This window comes from Ipomoea nil, unplaced genomic scaffold (genome assembly GCF_001879475.1).
Source record: "Ipomoea nil cultivar Tokyo-kokei standard unplaced genomic scaffold, Asagao_1.1 scaffold1407, whole genome shotgun sequence".
NCBI classification, from domain to species: Eukaryota; Viridiplantae; Streptophyta; class Magnoliopsida; order Solanales; family Convolvulaceae; genus Ipomoea; species Ipomoea nil.
The window spans coordinates 5,180,246-5,200,027 of record NW_017617835.1 but is presented as its reverse complement, the minus strand read 5'-3'; the positions used below and the strand labels follow the sequence as shown (position 1 = coordinate 5,200,027).

The window sequence follows — 19,782 nt, the reverse complement described above, 5'->3', positions numbered from 1 at the left end:
TATTTTTATATTTTTGAAAAATTTCATAATTGAAAACCTAAATTCACTTGTATTTTATGGAATTTAAGTTGTTTTGTTGATCGAGTACCAAAAATGATCATGTCACAATAATATCAAGATCAAAGGTGGATATTTTTTTTTAAAGACTAAAAGTGGATTGTTACCTATAAATTTAGGACCAAAAATGATTTAACTTGAACTAAATATTTAAATCCATAAATTATATTTGAAAACTGATCAAGGAACTCATGGTCTAAATTATAATTGACTTATTTCACTATAAGTTAACTATATGAAGTCATATATATTACATGGTAAAATTTTCAACAATTTATTTTTGTCCATATAGTATTTGATGTAGTAAATACGAACGTCTACTATGTAATACGGTGCTAGGGTCGATCATGATTACAGTTTCTTTGTCTAGTCTGATTGTTGGTTTAAGTCTAGAAACTTGGAAAGCTTGACAGTGGGTCAGAGGTTCCCGAACTAACAATTAGCCCCCCCCCCACCCCACCTGGCACGTGGATCCCATGCACTGGTCCAGGTTGGGGCCCATAATGGCTCACCCACATGTCCTTAGATTCCTGAGCTCATTGGGTACGCCGCTACCCTTGTTTAGCTAAGGGAGCTAGGTCGGTGGCTCGAGCCGAGGGAGACTGTCACAGCTCCCAAGTCTGGTCGTCTAATGTCAGGCTCGGTCTGTATTGAGGTCGGGAGCTTAGGTCATACTAGGTCAGTGAAGATCGGATCAGGCTCAACTCGAGTAATGAGTCCGATATCGACCAAGTGTACAATACCGTGTGAGTAAGGTATAATCCCTATCAGTATTGTTACGAATAGAATTCACTTCTTCACCATATAAAAGAAAAAAATTTAACAATTCTTAGTTGGAATTTTTATGATCAAACAAAAAAAATTTGAAATAAGCGATTTTTTGACTGGAATCTTACAATTGTGACATGTAAACCATTTTCCATATAAACAATAAGTTGACTATCATTTTTTTTAATAGAAACAATGGATTGAATTGAAGTTGTTTGACAAACCAACAACAAATTTAGTGAAAACAATTGAGTAATTAAGAATTATTTAATGAAGAAAAATTTGTAACATGTAAGCCATTTTCCATATAAACAATAAGTTGACTATCATTTTTTTAATAGAAACAATGGATTGAATTGAAGTTGTTTGACAAACCAACAACTAATTTAGGGAAAACAATTGAGTAAGAATTATTTAATGAAGAAAATAATAATAATAAAGTTTAAATATGCTGCAATCGTGGATGAATATATATAAAATATTCTTGGACTTGAATATAGTGATTGAAATTATTTTGAAGGGTCAAAAGGTTTTGGAGCATTGAACACAACCCTGCATGTTTGGTAAGCAATATTGCAGAGCGATAGAATCAAATCTCCAAGGATTCTATTCACTGAATATTTTTAATGACTCAGTCCTCTCCTATCAGAATTCCATTATTTTTTTTTCAAAAGTCCACAGTAATTAATAGGTTATAATATAGCTAATTTATGATGCACGGAAATACTAAATTATATATATATATATATATATATATATATATATATATATATATATATATATATATATATATATATATATATATTTGTATATTAAGAAATTTATCAGGAATTTAAACTGTGCTTACTTCAATTTGTCACTTTTTCATTTTTCTATTTGCGGTTTTCCAAACTAGAGAAATGGATTGGACAAGTAAATGTATTATTTGAGGACAATTTAGGCAAGTTAGTTGAACAGTTGGCTTGGTAACTACACGGTTCGTTCTAAGTTTGACTCGCATGTCTATTGAGCTTCTTGATTTGAGCCAGTTAATTATGGAGAACCTATTAAGCTGGTTTACCTCATTGTAATCATTTTTTGCCGTCGTCATTTTATCTATTAAAAAAATTCAGTAACTTTCGCTGGCAATTTGGCCGGACTGGTTGAAATTGAGAAAAAATGCATAGTTACAATATTAAATTGATTGTTTTGTAACTTATGAACTACAATTAAATTAAAAACACCGCAATAGGCATAGAACAAAAAGTGAAATTTTCTCATAATTTTATATATTAATTAATACTAAACTTAGTAATAAAAAAATTGAATTGCAAATAATTCTAATTAAACCTTGTCAATCAAATATTCAAATTAGACACATTAAATGTGCTAGAGAGAATTTTTTTTTTTTTTTAAAAAAATTACAAATACGCCTTTAGATTTTTATATTTATACTTTTTTCTTTTCTTTTCTTTTCGTGTACTACGGAGTATATTAATTTTATAAAACTGTTGTTTTCAAAATTTCATTTTTTTTCATGTGTCTAGTTGAAGCGAGGCTCGTTGATCTACATAGTCAAATTAAACTTAATTAGGAATAATTTTGTGTAAGATATATATAGTATATAGAAGGTATTTAATGTTATTTTAAAATTTCGTAATTATTTTTTTTAAAATTATTTTATATTCATTAATATATTACAATTATAATTGGGTTTTCAAAAAAATATTACAATTATTATTATTGTTTAATTTTCTCATCTTTTGAGAAAAAGAAAATAAAAAAGAATAATAGACATTCCTATAAAGCACAACGTGTCATCTCATGCACGTTGTAATCCTTAAATAATGAATTAAGAAGAAGAGCAACATCAAAAAAAAAAAAAAAGTACGTGGCTAATTTATTACTTTATCAATAACACTAGTGTTTTCTATGCGCGATGTACAAAATTTGATACTCAATATTAATATTTATATTAAAATTTTATATTTATTTAAATTTTAGATATTTATATAATTGTACTCAAAAAATAATAATGTAAACTATTTTTATAAATTTGATATTTATATTTAAGAAATAACTTAAGAAAATATATGAGGAATGTATATACATGACAACAATAGTTGAAAAAGATAATGAAAAAGTAATGAAAGAACGAATATGGTATACCTTCCGTTCACATTTATTAACTTTTATATAGATTAGATTTGAAGTAATATATATGATAATTAGAGATGGTGTTAAATCCTGAAAATTAAGGTAATAATTAGATTTAAAAAAGACAAAAAAAAAAAAAAAAAAAAAAAAAACAGGAAAAAATATAATTGGTTCCAGACTGTTTGTCGGTGCTTCTTCATTCATATCTTTTGAATGTTGTATTAATTATAATATTTGTTGGAGCAGGACTGTGCACCAGGGATAAATATTGTCCCCGAGGTATTATTTAATTAATTAAATGGGATAAATTATATTTGAAAAATAATTATTTGATTGATTGATTATTAAAATAGAGGACTTTCTATTTAATTATCAAAGATTAATTGCTTTGTGTTGCAATAATATAAAATGTGTACGGCCTAAAAGATAAATAATTTTTAGTTGAATATAAAATATATAAAATGATAAAATAAACTTTTAGTTAGAAATTAATATATTTTAATATATGCATCTTTCAGTTATAGTTATCATTTTTTTTAACATAACATATGTATCCACTATATCAATTTAGATTCTATCTAATCATGTTCGTAGAATTAAACTCTTACTTAAAAGCAAGTCTAATCTAAAACTTCTTAATAAAACACACCCAGATAAAAGTTATTGGGCAATGGACATAAAAGTTTAGTTGCATTATTCCGTTACTAAAATAAAAAAAAAAACTAGTAAGGTGGTGTAGTTTTCCGTCATTTTACTATGCCCAACAATAACGTGTACAACATGTAACCCATTAGGTTCAGCGTGGTAAACTATTGAAAATTATGAAATTTTCGATCACCTAAAAGTGATGTTAAATCAAGTTAAAAGTAAAAAGTGTTCGAAAATAACAACAAAGATTTTTTCAGATATCAATTGCAGATACCAAAAGAATTTCCCATATGTGAAACATAGCTAGCTAGCTGCCGAATCGTGACAGTACATATATACCGGCCTGCATGGACCACAGAACAGGCCGGCGGCGAAAAAGTTCAAACCAATATTGATGACCTAATCAGTACTTACTGGAAAAGAAAAAAGAAAAGGGAAATATTCCCAGGTAGTATAGGATAGCCACATAAGAAGCCCACATGCCACAACCTCAAAAAACATTAACAACAAACACTGCTCCCTTTACTTTTGTTTTCTTGGCTTTTATCTCATCAAAAGACTCACACCTAGCCCCCCTACGTCGTTTAATCCAATCCAACTATGGCCTGCCGGATCGGGTACGTGATAGATGATGCGCAAAAAAGATCAAAGGGGAACCACAAAAGATTAATGTGACTCAAATACCTAAACACACATATCTTTGCGATATGATTCAGTTATTACACGCCAAGAATTTTGTGGTCTAGTGGCACAAAGTAGTTCTCCAGTACAGTAATGAATCTTTGTGCTTCAGTAAGTAGAGAAAGTAGTTATAAACAAATACTACAATTGTAACAGAGTCAGTCCACTCAGACTAAGCATGCAGACTGAGGCCGGGTTGACCTTAGGTAGGTCAGGGTTGTTTTCCAATGCAGTATTGAATCTTTGTACTTCAGTAAGTTGAGAAAGTAGTTATTAACATATACTACATTGTAACAGAGTCAGTCCACAGAGACGAAGCATGCAGACTGAGGCCGAGTTGACCTTAGGTAGGTCAGGTTCAGTCAGATCAGCTAAGCATGAGTTCGAATGATGTATCTAGGAGATAACAAATGGTTTTAATTAACGTTGATATATATATATATATTTGCTATTCTTATCTCGTTTGTGTTATGATGCACATGAAAGTTGAAAGCTGCTTTATGCATATCTGGGCACTTAAAATATGCAGAAATGGCCTCTTTGCTGGCAAGCTATATATACATACACCCTGCTTCGACCCTACATGCATGATATGATGCCCTTCCCGTTCCTTTTGGTAAATTGTCTTGCACGTATATATACAACAACGCTTTTGAAAATTAACTTTGAATGATAACAGATCTGATCAAGACTCGATTAAATTAATATAATCTTAGGAGATGCGGAAAGAAGATATAGGAGTTTGGCAAAGATAAGGTGGATGGGGCTTTAATTTATATTATTGTCATTGTAATGCATAGATACCCAGCACTGATTTGATTAAATAAGCTTTTCCATTGATTAATTAGAAGAAAGATAAGACTACACACTCAAGATTTGTCAACTCAATTGTGATAATAATAAGTTAGACCTACCCCATACAAATAGAAACAATACTCGTGTCCTGTACATCATGATTCATGATGTTATATATATATATATATATATATATATATATATATATATTCTATAAATTTTCTATTGTTTTCATAATTACACGACTCTAAAGTATTTTCTGAAAAATTGTTAGTGGGTTTATCACAATTTTAAAATGTTTCAAAGAAATTGCTAGTAAATTTACGATTTACCATGTAAAAATATATGTGCCCAAACCATTAAAACAATCATTCTTTTGCATCATAGAATTTTTTTCCGTGGACTTTCACATTTTTGACTTATTATATAATTATTCAATATATATAATACAATATACTAGAATCCTAACAAAATTGACACCTTTCCTTTGTCAAAACTATACCTTTCAATTTCGACTTTTTGACAATAACAATAGTGATACCTCATATACCTTCCAAACTCATAAGCAAGTCTACAGTTCTACTACAAGAGGGGGCCCTAACGGCGGCTAAATCATTCTTAGAGCACATCATGTGAAGCTTAGATAGAGAGAATCTTGCCCATTAATTTAGGAAAATTTTATCTGAATTTAATTTAAATCACGCTCAAAACTTGACTTTTACTCGAGGCCAAAAAGTCTAATCAAGAAGATGTTGGTAAAAATAAAGTTTGTGACTTTCTGTTATGCTCCATCAACTCTATAATTTTTTTAAGGAAAATATAATAATTTTTATTTTTAACAATTGATATTTTTATGAGATTAATAGCCCTGTTTGGTAAAATGGCTGTTAGCTGATTGTGTTAATTAGAGGGTATAAATAGTTGATAACATTAGCTGATTATAGAAACGTGTTTGGTAAATTAGCTGATAGCTGTTTGGTATAATTTATTTTCTCAAAAAGCTAATTGAAAAAGTTGTTTGGAGTAATTTTTTGAATTTTAACATTTTAGAGTTGCAAAAAATTAATTAACTAAATATTTATATTAATATTTTAACTAAATCAAATAATTAATAATAGTCAAATAAGTCAAAATTGACCAATAGGCTAATTTTGTACCAAACAGGGCTTATAGATTTTTTTATATAATTTATTATGATATTATGTATATTGACCATAAGTTAAAATCTATGGTTTGAGTTGTGGGTAATCACAAAAAATCAAAGTCAGATCAAGACCTGAATTTACAGTTGGTATATAGTGTAGACAGGTGTAGTGGATGGATGAGGCAGGTAGCATGGTTATTTGTGCATGATTTTTAGTGGACCAACATTAGGGATTTCAATCTATAAGACATCAAAGAACCAAATCTTACTTTATTCCCATCCATAATGAAGAATTTTAGCCCCCCAATTTGATTTGACTAATTACTCATACATAATTATGCAACTTTATTCGTAGGTTATTATATGTAATTATAAATTTCACGCATATAGTTGTACATTTTACCGTTGAGGTCCGGGAGAGGTGGTTGAGTAGGTAGAAAATAATTCAAGTATTAAAAGAATGTGGTTATAATTGAATACCTTAAATAATAATTAGATTTTATCTTGTTATTAAAAAATTATGAAGATTGTAGATTTTTTTGGTCATTCAAAAGAAAAAATAATATATAATGCTACTAAGCTATACTAGAAGGAAAAGAGGCATGAGAGAACAAACAGATGATAAGACAAGATTCTTCCTGTTGATACAATCTATAAAGAGAAGATATTTGATGTGTTTACAGATCGAATTACATATCAATTACGTGCTCCAATAAATTCTTAAAAGAATTTTTTCCAATATTCTTTTTTATACCATTTCTAGAATGGATCGTTTAAGGGTACGTGCAAAATCATAAAAAAAATACTTCACTGCTACATCTTTTTACTTTAGCATCCACCTTAGCTTATTAATTAGTTGCATAGATTTATCGGATGAATCGTTCATCTTGATTAAAGTTAACTTTATTTGATATAATTTTCGTATATTTTTCTTGGATGGTGATTTATAAGATCAATTCAACATGTTATATGCAAGAAAAACATATGGCCACTATTCGGGAGTATACAGTAGATAAATCCTAAAGCTGTATTCCAAAATCGTACTTTTGAATATGGCGATGTCGCTAGCTTGCTATGTAAGTACAAAAAAATTAAGTTGCGCATTTATTACTTTTTTTTTTTTTTGGGATAATTGGGTAAACACGTTCATGTATAATAGTCAACAAACTACACACATGAGAGTTACTCACTATAACTTTAATTGTGATATAATGTAATACATTAGATACAACAATTAGTATCAGAGTATGTCATTTAATTAATTTGTTACCACTTATAATTTTTGTATAATATATAGTAAGAGCTTGATTTGACAATTTTTTTTGACAATTTTTAATAATAAGTATTCTTAGCTTGTTGAATGCGATATATATATATATATATATATATATATATATATATATATATATATATATATATATATATAATTTATTGAACCTAAGGATCCAAGAAAACAAAATATAATGGACCCTGGAAAAGTCCACAACCCTGCACAATGGTCCTACATCATGTCCTTTGAGCATCTCTGCAATCTAGCACATGCTGCACTGGGATTCATTTCCATTCACGAGAAAAAATGATAAATATACTCTTATCACGGAAAATTTCCAATTCCGTTATGTATTTTAATTCTATTAGTAAAAGAAAGATAAGATATCTATTTTTCTTGAATTAATCAAAATATGTGATGTAAACATGAAATAAAAGAAAATGAAAGTATACATAATTTTATTACTCACGTAGAACAAGATTAATGGTGGTGCTTTTTTTTTTTTTTGGACAGTATTTTGGAACTATATGAAAAAAGATGGGAAAAAAAGGACAAGACGTGCCGGTTGGGCAGCGTTGATTTTTGTTTTTGTTGCTTTTCAAAGCATTTCCAAAAAATCCGGAATAAAAACCCAATTATCAATAGAAATATAATCCCCCCACACACCTAGAAAAAAATTGCTCAAAAATTCAAAGCTCTAACTTTATGCTTATGCAGATTTGTAATTTTCTCTATATTTCATGACATATTAACTAATTATTAATTTTATTTTATAGAATGGATATATTTATTCCTTTACTTTTTCTTTTTTTTTTTTTTACTTTTTGTTATACATTATGTAAAAGTGATAATACTAAACTAAGAAGTACGGAGTATATAATTTTGAGAATACAATTGTAATACCCGCATGGGCAGCTCAACTGGTCACAGAGGTGAAACTTTGAAAGAATGACTAGGGATTGAGTCTCACCATGATTGTGTTACCATGATGGGGGCCCTAAAAGAAAAAGAGAATACAATCACAATCGTGTTACACTTAAGGGATGTTAGGTTGAATGAAAACATTTTTCTTTAAAGTGGAGGAAGATATTATTATTATTTTTTTAAAATGTTTGGTTCATAGAATTCATTTTTTAAAATGAATTCTTTAAATTTGAGGAAAACAAAATCTCTGGTGACATATGTGATTTTGTTTTTCATGAAAGAAGAGAAAAATAATATGACTTAACTATTTTACCCTAACTTTCTTTCTTAATTATATTTCTTTTATTAATTTATAGGAACATATAAATCTTTATATTCGTTAATCCTTACAATGCAAATCCCTGTTTGGTAAAAAAATTGGCCTATAGGCCAATTTTGGTTTATTTGATCACTATTAATTGTTTGATTTAGTTAAAATATCAATATAAATGTTTGATTAATTAGCTTTTTGCAACTCCAAAAGGCTAAAATTAAAAAAGCTACTCCTAGCAACTTTTTTAATTAGCTTTTTGAGAAAAGAAATTCTACCAAACAGCTATCAGCTAACAGCTAATTTACCAAACACTTTTCTACAATCAGCTAATATTATCAACTATTTATACCCTCTAATTAACACAATCAGCTAACAGCAAATAGCTATCAACTAACAGCCATTTTACCAAACAGGGCCCTAATCAAACAATAGAATTAATATTCTCAGTAATTTTTTCTATCAATCAAACAATAAAATTGTTTTTCATAAAATTTCAATTACATTTTCCTTAAAATATTTTTTGCGAATCACACTGTCCTAGTGTCACTCACCCAAGTGTAATAATTCCTTTACTGTGGTTGGGTCCACTCACCCTCCACACTTTGACTATGTATACCTCTTCAAAAAGTTGCCATCATGTCCATGCAACATCACTAGGTTTTTTTTTTTTTTTTTTTTTTTTTTTTTAAATTTAATTTTCTCCCCGACAAATCATGCGCACACACAATATTTCAACAAAAATATTATCAGTTCACCTTTTTATCATAGGATAATTGTTTATTATTATGACTTTATGAACTTAAGATAAGAAAGGATAAGTATATATTTAGGTAAAAGATTTCTATGAATGATGTTCTTAATTGCGACAAGATTTATATTATTTTTTCTTATTCTTTAATCATTCGAGATATATATCCATCCTATCCCCGATATGATCTTATATAAATTTTGTAGTTGATATACTGTGTTGGGACAAGACATATATGTATATATAGACAGGTATCAGCATCCATGTCCATTAACACATACATTATTATATTTCACCAAAGAATATACAAAGTTGCAGGGGAATAAAAATAAAAAGAAAATTATATTGTTGATCTATGATTTATGTTGGGAAAATTTAACTTTAACACAGCTTTAGTAGGCTTTTGTTTAGTGCGCACAAGGAGTCCCTCACTTTGAGAGGTTGCTCTACACTGTAGTGAGACTCGATTTCATGTCATTGTTCTTAAATTTCACCCTCGTGAGGGGGTGGGGATTTCCACTTAATTGTTTTGATCAGATCACGAGGTATCGTGAGCAAATAAGAGCCTAACTGTAGAAGGCACATTTAAACTCATACCATACCCAGACTAATTCTCGTTCGCATCGGACTAGCCCAATTAAGGAGCCAGGTGTCCTGAACAAATCATAACAATAGGAGGTAATGGGGGCTTCCATTTAATTTTTTTGTCAGATCACGATGTGTTCTAAGCAAACCCTAACGGTAAAAGACATTTGTAAGCTAAGCCCATATCATACCCAGACTAATCTATGTTCGCACCGGGTCAGCTCAATTAGGGAGCAAAGTGTTGGTCATATTGATTTTTTTATTCGAAAGGGGATCCAAATTCTCGTCGGAAGGAGGTTCGAATTCCAAACATCTCTTAAGAGATAATAATGCATGGCTACTCAGGTCAACCAAACTGATTGTGCTTCCATTTAATTAACATGCAATCAAGCACAAAAGATTTCAATCAATTAGTATTAATATTAAGAGGTAAAATTTCAGCGCAAAATATAATGTTAGTTAATATATGCCACGTATATTCTTGAAACTAGAATAATATATGTTGAGAGAGAAATATGAGTATATAAGGTAGAAAGGGAGTGCCACTTGTGGCTATCAATTCCCGGAACAGACAGAAAGCAAAGCTAACCATTTCACCATTTTTATTTTTATTTTTTCTATTTTTCTATCCATAAAGTTATGCCAGAGAATCTTGCACAAATCTTTCACAGTGGAGAGAGAGGAAGAAGAAAATAATAATAATAATAATAATAATAATAATGTTACTTATATTACAATTTTTAAACTAAATGATATGACATCATAATCGAGTATTCAATTGTCTCATTGTTTCACATTAGGAGTGTAAATTAGACCAGGGTCTTAGGAACACTTTGGAGTAATAGATACAACAATATGAGTGTATATAATATATAATATAAGTGTCAATCGATTGGTAGAAAGATATCCAGATGGTATGGGACAAAGTTTGAGCAGGTAAGATACAAGTCGTTAGTTAAGTGATAATATATATGATGCTTCTTTGAGCCGGATCAGCTAAGCTATTTATACATGCTAAAATCAGTCAGAGCTAAGTTGGTTTATTGACGTGCTTCCAAGTGCCCTCTCCTGATTGGTCTATCAATTTACCTGGCCATGCCACTTGGACTTGACCTCGACCTTCTTCAATCAACGAGATATATCTGTCTAGGCCGCCATACGTAGGTTTATCTAGGTATAGCCCATCGATTAGGTTTTTTATAAAAGTCGGTGTAAATAATAATTTTTTTTTTTTAATAATGAAGTAATTTGGTCTACTATGTGACTTATTTTTTATTTTAAAATTTTGGGTACCATTGTATCATGTGATTATATATACAAAGAATTTGACATTGACACATATAGTATAGGTATAGGGACCTCTCTTCTTCTATATAAATGAATGTATAGCTATACATATTACATGCAATAATTCTCTCCTTTAAACTCAATACCCCACTGCACGCACCCACCCCCCACACCCACGCGGCCCCTACACACACATATATTATATATGGTGTATATATATGCGTAGCCAAGGCTATTCCAATATTCTTCTTATGCAAAAATGGCGACCTCCATACATGTAAAAGAAGCTGTTTTGGTGAGCCCGTCGGAGCCGACGCCGGTTCAGGTTCTTCCCCTCACTGCCTTGGATTCTCAGCCTTTTCTGCGGTTTACTATAGAGTACTTGTTGGTGTACAAGACGGCCAGCGCCGCCGTGGATAGGGCGGCGACGGCGGCCAGAGTGAAGGACGCGCTGGGGCGTGCCTTGGTTCCGTACTATCCGCTCGCCGGAAGAGTCAGGGCGCGGCCGGACGGGTCCGGTCTGGAGGTGGTGTGCCGCGGCCAGGGGGCGGTTTTTATTGAGGCGGTGTCGGAGCTCACGGCGGCGGAGTTTGAACGGGCGCCGCGGTGCGGCGCGCAGTGGCGGATGCTGCTGTCGTTGTACGTGGTGGATGTGCTCAAAGGGGCCCCACCGTTGGTCGTCCAGCTGACGTGGCTGTCGGGTAATGCTGCCACGTTGGCCGTCGGGTTCAACCATTGTCTCTGCGACGGAATCGGCAGCGCCGAGTTTCTCAACTTCTTCGCCGAGTTAGCGGCCGGGAAGCGGCGACCCGCCACCGAGCTCAAACAGAAACCGGTCTGGGACCGCCATATTTTTAACCCGGCGAATTTCCGGCCGCGCCGCACTAACTCAGCGAGTCACCCCGAGTTCAACCGAGTTCCTGACGTCAGCAACTTCCTCTCCCGGTTTACGCAGGAGAGGCTGACGCCAACCTCCGTCACATTCGACCGGAAAAAGCTGAACGAGTTGAAGAAACTCGTCCAACTCGCCGGAAAACTCCCGGAGCCGCCATGCACGTCGTTCGAAGTCCTCTCCGCTCACGTATGGAGAAGCTGGGCGAGATCCCTTAATCTCCCCCAAACCCAAATACTAAAACTCCTGTTCAGCGTCAACGTCCGGCACCGAGTCAAACCGAGTTTACCCGGCGGCTACTACGGCAATGCCTTCGTCCTCGGCTGCGCTCTGGCCACCGTGAAAGACCTATCAGAAAAGGGACTCAGCTACGCCACCGAGTTAGTAAAGAGGGCAAAAGAGCGAGTGGACGAGGAGTACGTGAGAGAAGTGGTGGAATCAGTGAGTTCGACTCGGGCGTGTCCGGACTCAGTGGGCGTGTTGATAATGTCGCAATGGTCAAGGCTAGGGCTCGAGAGGGTTGACTTCGGGATGGGCCGGCCGGTCGAGGTGGGGCCCGTAATCTGCGATCGGTACTGTATATTGTTACCGGTCTACGATTCGAAGGACGCTGTTAAAGTCAACGTCGCAGTCCCCGCCAGCGCCGTTGACCAATACTTGTACCTTCTGAGGAATACCTGCACCTGAGAATGACGTCATCATTCTGCACTTTTTTAAATTAAAATTAAAAAAAAAAAGCTGTTTGACTTTGAGTAATTTTGTTTTTTATTAATTTACTTCTCTCTCTCTCTCTCTCTATATATATATATATATATATATATATATATATATATATATATATATATATATATATAATCCAGTCAACAGTATTTTCGATCTCTACATCTCATCAGTCATCACAATATTCTCTTATCATTGAATGATCGGAGATAAGAGAAACACTAATCTATGTGACAAGTTCTTTGACATTAGTGTCTCGTTAAAAAGTTTGTGACAATTAAATTTATCATTTTATTACTACAAATCTTTTTCTCCGTAGTCACAGTTTGAAGATGTGCAGAGAGTAAATTTTGCCTTGTAACAATTGTCCATAACTGACAGACTCAAATAAAAAAAGTCAATATGTTACTTTTATCAGAAATTAAACTTCAATCTTATTATTATCAAGGTAATAGTCTAACTAATTTAGTTTAAATTACAAGTCCAAAAGGGTTTGGTCCATTGTGACAGGCTTCTACATTATTAAATATAGGTAAGCAATAATTTGTCTGGGCTTTTTGGAGTATAACTTTTATGCAATTAATTATTGGGCCTGCCATGGCAGGTTCTTGGTGTTGACGAAGAGGACAGTCTTTGGTCAAACTGATGAAAGTGTAATGGGTTGTAATGCATAAGGAATTTTCCTAATAATTTTCTTATTTTAATACTATTAAATTTGTGATTACCAAACTAACATAGTTGGAATTATTAAGAGTTATTATTGTTATAAATAAAATGTGTTAGATTAATTCTTGCCAAAAACTTAAAATTGGCGGACCCTTAGTGCATAGTAGGTGCGGATCCATAGTGTGAGGGCATTGGACCCCACTAAAGCTCTCTTCATTCGTGTTATGAAAAATAAAATGTTAACACACACATAATCTCAAAGCAATATCCTTTTGAGACTGTATATAATAGTTGCTAAGGAAAAAATTTCAGGTATCGGGGACGGGACGGGAAAAAATTCCTGGAACGAGGACGGGAAAAAGTTTCTGGAACGGGGACGGGAAAAATTTCAGGGGTTGAGGACGGGAAAAAAAAATTTTGGGACCGGAAAAAATTTCTAGGATCGGAGACGGGAACGAAAATTTTTTAAAATTTTCCGACGAAGTTTCGGGGACTGGGACGGGGAGTATCATAGTTGCCATCCCTACTTTCTATCATAGTTGTTTTTGTTTCATTTTAAATTTTTATCATATTTTTATTTAAAAAAGTATATGGTTGAAAGACTAAACAATGGAGCAAGAGTTTCGTAATTCACACAACACCTTGGAATACTGCGCAAAAGGACTTTGCCCAACAGAAAGTATACATTATAGGAAAGCACAAATGGGCTTAGAAGTATTTAGGTTTTGGGTCGTTGTTGAACATTGGACTCGAAATCAGGCCCAAGCCCACCACCGGCCCGTAATTTGTCAATGTAACTACGAACCTCGTGCGCGATCATACGATGCATAATCAATAAACACTTGTCTTTAATCTCAATCTCCACCTTTGATCTTCCTTCCTTTCCGTCTTCAGATACGCTACTTGGCGGTGGCTCTTCCCCCTCCTCCGCCGCTGAGTTTTCTCCGACGGGTGGATCCGCCACCGCTTTTCCGCCCGGCGGGAACAATGACAGCAAAGTCTCCGGTCCGTCAAGTCGCAACACATCCTCCGCACCGCCGATTTTACTCTGCTCCTCCGATTTCGACTCGGCCGAGGATTCATCCAAGCAAGCCCGTTTATCCACCGCCGGCGCCGCCGCGGCGGCGTCCTCCGCACTCCGCTTCCGCCGCCGGAGAGTGGAGTTCCAGTGGTTTTTTATCGCATTGTCCGTCCTCCCTGGCAAAAGGCGCGCGATCGCCGCCCATCTGTTGCCGTGCACGGCATGCGCGCGGAGAATAACGGCATCCTCCTCCGGCGAGAACGGGCGGTGCTGCACCGCAGGACTTAGCTGGTTGCACCACCGCAACCGGCACGACTTCCCCGACCTCCCTGGTATACCGGTGCTAATTAGCGACCAGTTCCGCGGCCCGTGCTGCTCCACTAGCTTCACCAGAGTCGCATCTTCTTCCGGCGTCCATGAACCTTTCACTCTCCCTCCTCCTCCTCCTCCGCCGCCGTCCTCCATCTTTCTAGCTTTAATTTGTTTCACTCTCTGATAATGTTTATATGTGTGTATATATAGATAGATATAGATATTATATACAGAGAGATTAGAGATATAATGTTAGGGTTTAGAAGGTTAGGGGAGAGATGCATAACCGTCAGGAAAGAGGAGTTGTTGGCATGAACCGTAAACTGCTCGCTTATTGACGAAACAAATTAAATTAAATTAATTTTTTTTTTCTTGGTTGTTACTTGTTAGTTAGATTGGTTGTTGCTTGTTAGTACCGTATGAACTAATATTTCTCTTTTCTTTTTTTCTTTTTTTAACCAATATTACTTTTTAAAATTTTGAATCTTGGTTTGACAATATTATATGTATTTTTGGAAAAATTATATCTCCCCTAATTTGCTCATTTAATATTATTATACTTGCATTTAAGACAATACTCTTGAATATTTTGCATTAAATTATTATTAGAATTATATTTAATTTATATATAATAAAAAAAAGTGTAATTAATTAAGAGAGGTAATTAAGAAGCATGAAAATGTTGTTTAATGTAAAATATTAATGAAAGTGGTAGGAGGTTGTGGGGGGTTGGTAACTGATGGAGGAAATGGATGAGTAACGGCTTTTGCTAGAAAATGCGAGAGGCGTTATGCCAAACGGTTCAGATTGCGACTTCCCAAACTATACAACTTAGTAACTTTCGTGTGCTTCCTAACTATTCTTTCCAAAATTTTATTATTATTATTATATATATATATATATATATATATATATATATATATATATATATATATATATATATATATATATATATATATACTTGAAACAATAAATAAATAAATTGATGGGCCAATGACATTGTGGTCTAGTGGCATGAAGTGACTCTCCCATGGGTATGAATCTCAATGGAAGCGGTATTAACTATTTGTGTTTTAGTAGGTTGAGAAAGTAGCTCTGAACAGATATTAGGTATTACGGATTTATAGATATAGATGGTAAAGACAATGAATAATAGTGTATTCTAATTCTGAGTAATATAGGGCGGCCAAAGACCTCGTGGTCGAGCGGCAGCTCACCTAAATGGGATGTTACAGGTTTGAACACCAGTGTAACAGAGTCAGTAGTACTAAAAAATATATATATAAGGCGGGTATAATAACTCTAATATAAATATATTGCAATTGTAATATTAATTAACAAATATAGTTTTATTTGTCAAATTTCAATTTAGCTCCCGGCCTCCCTTAAAAAAAAAAATAAAAAAAATATAGCTCCCGTCATGCCAATTGTCAAGGCCCAAGTGGGACTCACATTCATTATATAGTTGTGCATAGCACGGTCCTATCCCCGATAAATTATTACTTTTTTTAGTACTATTTACTCTATTACAAGGTACTATTACTGGCATTGAAAGCCTAGAAGTCTCCTTCATTTAAGGAGTCTTTAATGTCTTTCGTTACATTTTTTTTTTAATAATACAGGGGCGTTTTTGAAAAAAAAAGATCATTCTTTTTTCAAAACTCCAAACTGAAATGCTGCATAATGCATCATTTCAGTTTTCAGTGGTTTGGAGCAATCGTTGCTCCAAACCGCTGATAAACCAATGGCAGTATATGTTTTATATTTTTTTTTTATCTATTGCAATTCAAATAGTCAATGCCCCACCACCGAAGTTTAATTTTATGACTTTCTCTTAGAAAGAGCTACAAGGTGTCATCTGAACAGATTATGCTCGATAAATTATTACTTCTTTGATTAGTTTGGACAAGTGACATCACCAATTCGACTCGATAAGACTTGACAAAATTCCATGAAACTATATTGAAATGATGTTGTGCACTATTTATCAGTCAACTTATACAAATTTCTTTTTTTTTTTTTTGAAACCAATTATCCAAATTTCATAAAATCAAAGAATGTGCTATGTTCCGTCTTCTAACCTAAAATTTTTAAGTTAATAGATCAAAAGTTCAACAATTTGTTTCCGAGTAAACATGGAACAAAATTTGGACTGAATTATATATCACGATTTAAAGATATAATTAGTAGCACTTAATTTTATTTTATATTACTTGCGTAGCAATTAACGCAATGTTTCAATAGCGGAATGTTGGACTTAGTCCTCTAAGCCAATGCCTAACATGAATCCAAATTAGTCCAGTAAGAATACTGGATGTCATTCACAGAGACAACGTACTCAATTAGTTCTTGAATAGTAGATTTTGGACAATGACATAAGATCCAATCCGGATAATCTTGATAGCGCTACACTATTGAGTTTAATTCAATGTGGTGAACTCCGATCCTTACCAGACACTAATCCTTTCACCTAATGGCCGTTGAGTCACAGAAATAGTGCACTAAATATAGATAAAGAACTCCAAAATGCTAAAATTCAAAAAGTTACTCCAAACAACTTTTTCAATTAACTTTTTTAGAAAAAAAATTATATCAAACAGTTATCATCTAACAACTAATTTACCAAATACTTTTCTACAACAACTAATGTTATCAACTAATTATACTCTCTAATTAACCCAATCAGCTAACAGCCATTTACCCATAAGGGCCAAAGTCTAAACTTATACTTGGAATAGTGAAATAAAATTTGAAAAAATATATAGAAAAAGAAAATCAGTCTGCAGGGCTACTGAAATCAAACTTAATGAAGTATATAATTATATATATATATATATATAATATAATGTAATAATTGAGAATATAATATAAAATAGTGATGTTAATGATGATAATGTGCAGGCAGGAAAAACCTTTGCCTCTTGCTTTTAATACGATAACTGGTAGTAGAAGCCGGAATGGCAATCTTACACAAGGCAACCTTAAGGGAGTGTTTCACAGAATTCATCATCATGTGATCATTCGAGGTTTCGCCGGCGGCGTCCATGTCGTCGGAGCAAAGCTGCAGCACGAACACGCTCTTAACCCTGCCGCCCAAACTCGTCACATCCGCCTGCACCGTCGTCAGCCGGAGATCTTTCAGGGCCCGGTTTATCTCCGCGAAAAGCTCCGGCCGGTCGTCGCAGCAGACCGAAGCCTTGAGGTATGGCGACGACGAGGTTGAAGCTTGGTCGTCGTTAATGGCGGCGCCGGCGGTCGTGGAATGTTGGTCGTCGATGGTCACTTCGTCGGTGTCGGTCGGAACGTCGACGAGAGCTTCCGTGATTTCCGTCGCTTTTCTCTTCAGGTCTTTCACGTGATCTACTACGCTTGATAACAAAGCCGCCTTGTCCATCTTCAATAAAGATTGTAATTCGATTTTGAATTAATTATATATGTAATCATTTGGAGTTGGTACAGTGGGAAAGGCTAATTAAAGCGTTGTTCTGACACAATTTCTGGGCAGATAGATGCCAGATTTATTTAAACTCAAAAAGAGAAGGGCGGAAAACCGCCGCAGACTGTACTAGAATCTGTCGGGGAAAGCGAAGAATATAATATAATTTCGATGAAAATAAGGTTTAACGATGTAAGAGAGAGAGAGAGAATAGATTAAAGATGTCACCTTTTCCGACTTGGGAATCAGTTTCCTGAGAGTGGCGAGCTGCGCATTGATTCTGTCGCGGCGGCGTTTCTCGGCCTCGCTGTGGCTCTTGGAGGCGCTCAAAGCCCGGTCGTCGGCGGCCTCCTCAAACGGCTGCGCCGGCCACGACAGGAAGGCGGCGGCGGCGGCGGCAGATGAGTAATCACTGGGAAACGACCACGGGAACGACGCACTCCCGCCGCCGTGGCCCTTTTCCGGCCACTCACCGCTGAAGGAATTCTCCATTTCTTGAATTTCCGATCAAAAAATTTCCCCTTTCCTCCTTTTCCCCCCACAAACCCCATTAAATGTCTGCGATCAATGGCTGCTGAGTGTATATATATATATATATATATATATATATATATTTTGTTTAGCGAAGGCGTGATGAAGTAGGGGAGAAGATGATTGGTTTCAGATCTATGAAGCTTTTAAAATGGTCAAAGGAAAATCATTCTTGGCCTTATCATACTGTCACCTCGACTTGACATGTTTTATCATTTTTTTACCGAACAGGACAGTGGAGAGTTAAGTGAGAAAGCATGTAAGAATGGACCCAGCATTTATACTGCGCTGCCCTACACCCACAATTTTACTGCTCTAGTGTTTGGTTTTTCATTTTGTTAAAAATACTTGCGAATTTACAGTTGGTAGACGGACTGCTAATGTAATCTTAGAAGCTGCTCTGATCTAGAACAGATAATGCAACACTAAGTTGGAACGTGAGCTCCGTGTGACATGTTATAGAGCATTCATTATTCTCCGAATAAGAGTATGCAGTCTTAAAATCGACTGTAAGACCGCTAACTAACAAGTTTGGAAGATTGACTCTTGTAGGCGACCGACAAGTTAAAGACCCTTTATGTCTCCAAATAAGAGTCAAACTCTTGGAAGATCAAATGAACGGAATCTTGATACTCTCGCCCACCAAGGCAAAATTTCATCTCTCCGGGACCCCACACCTTGGTCCAACATGATAATGGAGAAGTAAATTACAGTAACCCATCAGTTCATTATATGGGAGAATCCGTGTTTGGTATCCAAAATGAGTCCACCACATTCGTTGGCTCATCTTCCGCCTCGACGGACGCGTTAAGTGAAAAGTCTAGACCCTCGTCACTAGCCGCTACCAT

General features: G+C 34.5%; 3 protein-coding genes across 3 annotated transcripts; 1 reads left to right on the top strand and 2 right to left on the bottom strand.

The window, feature by feature from the left end:
- The first annotated feature begins 11,473 nt into the window (after positions 1–11,473).
- LOC109186111 (omega-hydroxypalmitate O-feruloyl transferase) lies at positions 11,474–13,020 on the top strand. Its single transcript, XM_019336020.1, has one exon. It carries the CDS (start codon positions 11,616–11,618, stop codon positions 12,933–12,935), a length of 1,320 nt encoding a protein of 439 aa, XP_019191565.1. The 5' UTR covers positions 11,474–11,615; the 3' UTR covers positions 12,936–13,020.
- A 1,210-nt stretch (positions 13,021–14,230) lies between these two features.
- On the bottom strand, positions 14,231–15,289 carry LOC109186299 (transcription factor MYB44-like). Its single transcript, XM_019336222.1, has one exon. The coding sequence runs from the start codon at positions 15,118–15,120 to the stop codon at positions 14,353–14,355; it is 768 nt and encodes a 255-aa protein (XP_019191767.1). The 5' UTR covers positions 15,121–15,289; the 3' UTR covers positions 14,231–14,352.
- A 2,521-nt stretch (positions 15,290–17,810) lies between these two features.
- On the bottom strand, positions 17,811–19,095 carry LOC109186115 (transcription factor bHLH51-like). The gene is made up of 2 exons (XM_019336024.1): positions 18,632–19,095; positions 17,811–18,361 (listed from the first exon to the last, which is right to left on the bottom strand). The coding sequence occupies exons 1-2, from the start codon at positions 18,893–18,895 to the stop codon at positions 17,849–17,851; spliced, it is 777 nt and encodes a 258-aa protein (XP_019191569.1). The 5' UTR covers positions 18,896–19,095; the 3' UTR covers positions 17,811–17,848.
- Between the last annotated feature and the right edge of the window lie 687 nt (positions 19,096–19,782).

Bases quoted from the DNA above. Each gene is read 5' to 3' on its own strand.
- LOC109186115 (XM_019336024.1), bottom strand. From the start codon at position 18,895: ATGGAGAATTCCTTCAGCGGTGAGTGGCCGGAAAAGGGCCACGGCGGC. The intron at 18,362-18,631 runs GTGACATCTTTA...TCTTTATTGAAG, and splicing joins TGATTCCCAAGTCGGAAAAG to ATGGACAAGGCGGCTTTGTT.
- LOC109186299 (XM_019336222.1), bottom strand. From the start codon at position 15,120: ATGGAGGACGGCGGCGGAGGAGGAGGAGGAGGGAGAGTGAAAGGTTCA.
- LOC109186111 (XM_019336020.1), top strand. From the start codon at position 11,616: ATGGCGACCTCCATACATGTAAAAGAAGCTGTTTTGGTGAGCCCGTCG.